Source organism: Eschscholzia californica, unplaced genomic scaffold (genome assembly GCF_041429995.1).
Source record: "Eschscholzia californica isolate CP2 unplaced genomic scaffold, dmEscCali1.0.p SCAF_4, whole genome shotgun sequence".
NCBI lineage: Eukaryota > Viridiplantae > Streptophyta > Magnoliopsida > Ranunculales > Papaveraceae > Eschscholzia > Eschscholzia californica.
In genome coordinates this window covers 29958296-29958883 of record NW_028238461.1, presented here as the reverse complement: position 1 = coordinate 29958883, position 588 = coordinate 29958296, and the positions used below count along the sequence as shown (strand labels likewise).

At 42.7% G+C, this 588-nt stretch overlaps 1 protein-coding gene across 1 annotated transcript; it reads left to right on the top strand.

The window, feature by feature from the left end:
• On the top strand, positions 1 to 588 carry LOC147544073 (uncharacterized). The gene has a single exon (XM_086635593.1). It carries the CDS (start codon positions 1 to 3, stop codon positions 586 to 588), a length of 588 nt encoding a protein of 195 aa, XP_086491719.1.

Sequence of the window (588 nt, the reverse complement as noted above, 5' to 3'; positions counted from 1 at the left end):
ATGCCGAAGGGAGACATGAAGCTCACATTACATGGTAACTCAGCCTATGTAATCAAGTTTTCTTCCTCCGAGGATAGAAGACGAGCGATGGAAAGTGATCCTATATTTATTGCTGGTCGACTTCTCGTTGTTAAACCTTGGCGACTAAATGTAGAACGTGAATTACAAGAGATGAGAATAATACCAATCTGGGTTAACTTTAGGAACATACCCCTCCTACTTTGGAACTCTATAGGGATTTCCAAAATAGCGAGTGTACTTGGTGTCCTCCTAAGGCAAGATAACCGAACGAAATCGAAAGAACGAATGGCGTTTGCACGTGTGTGTGTGGAAGTTAATGCTGATGATGAGTTACCGGATGAAATAGATATTAGAGTTAAAGAAGGAATGTCGGAACATAAGGCAAAAGTACATGTTGAGTACTCGTGGAAACCACCAACATGTGGGGCATGCAAAGTGTTTGGACATGATAAGTCCAATTGTCCTCTACAACCGAAACCTACTGTCACTAGAGAAATGGAACCAGCCCATGCCACACGACAAAATGGCAGCCAGCGTATCAATAACCTTCCAAATCCCGAGACATAG

Coding starts and splice junctions, on each gene's coding strand:
- LOC147544073 (XM_086635593.1), top strand. CDS start 1: ATGCCGAAGGGAGACATGAAGCTCACATTACATGGTAACTCAGCCTAT.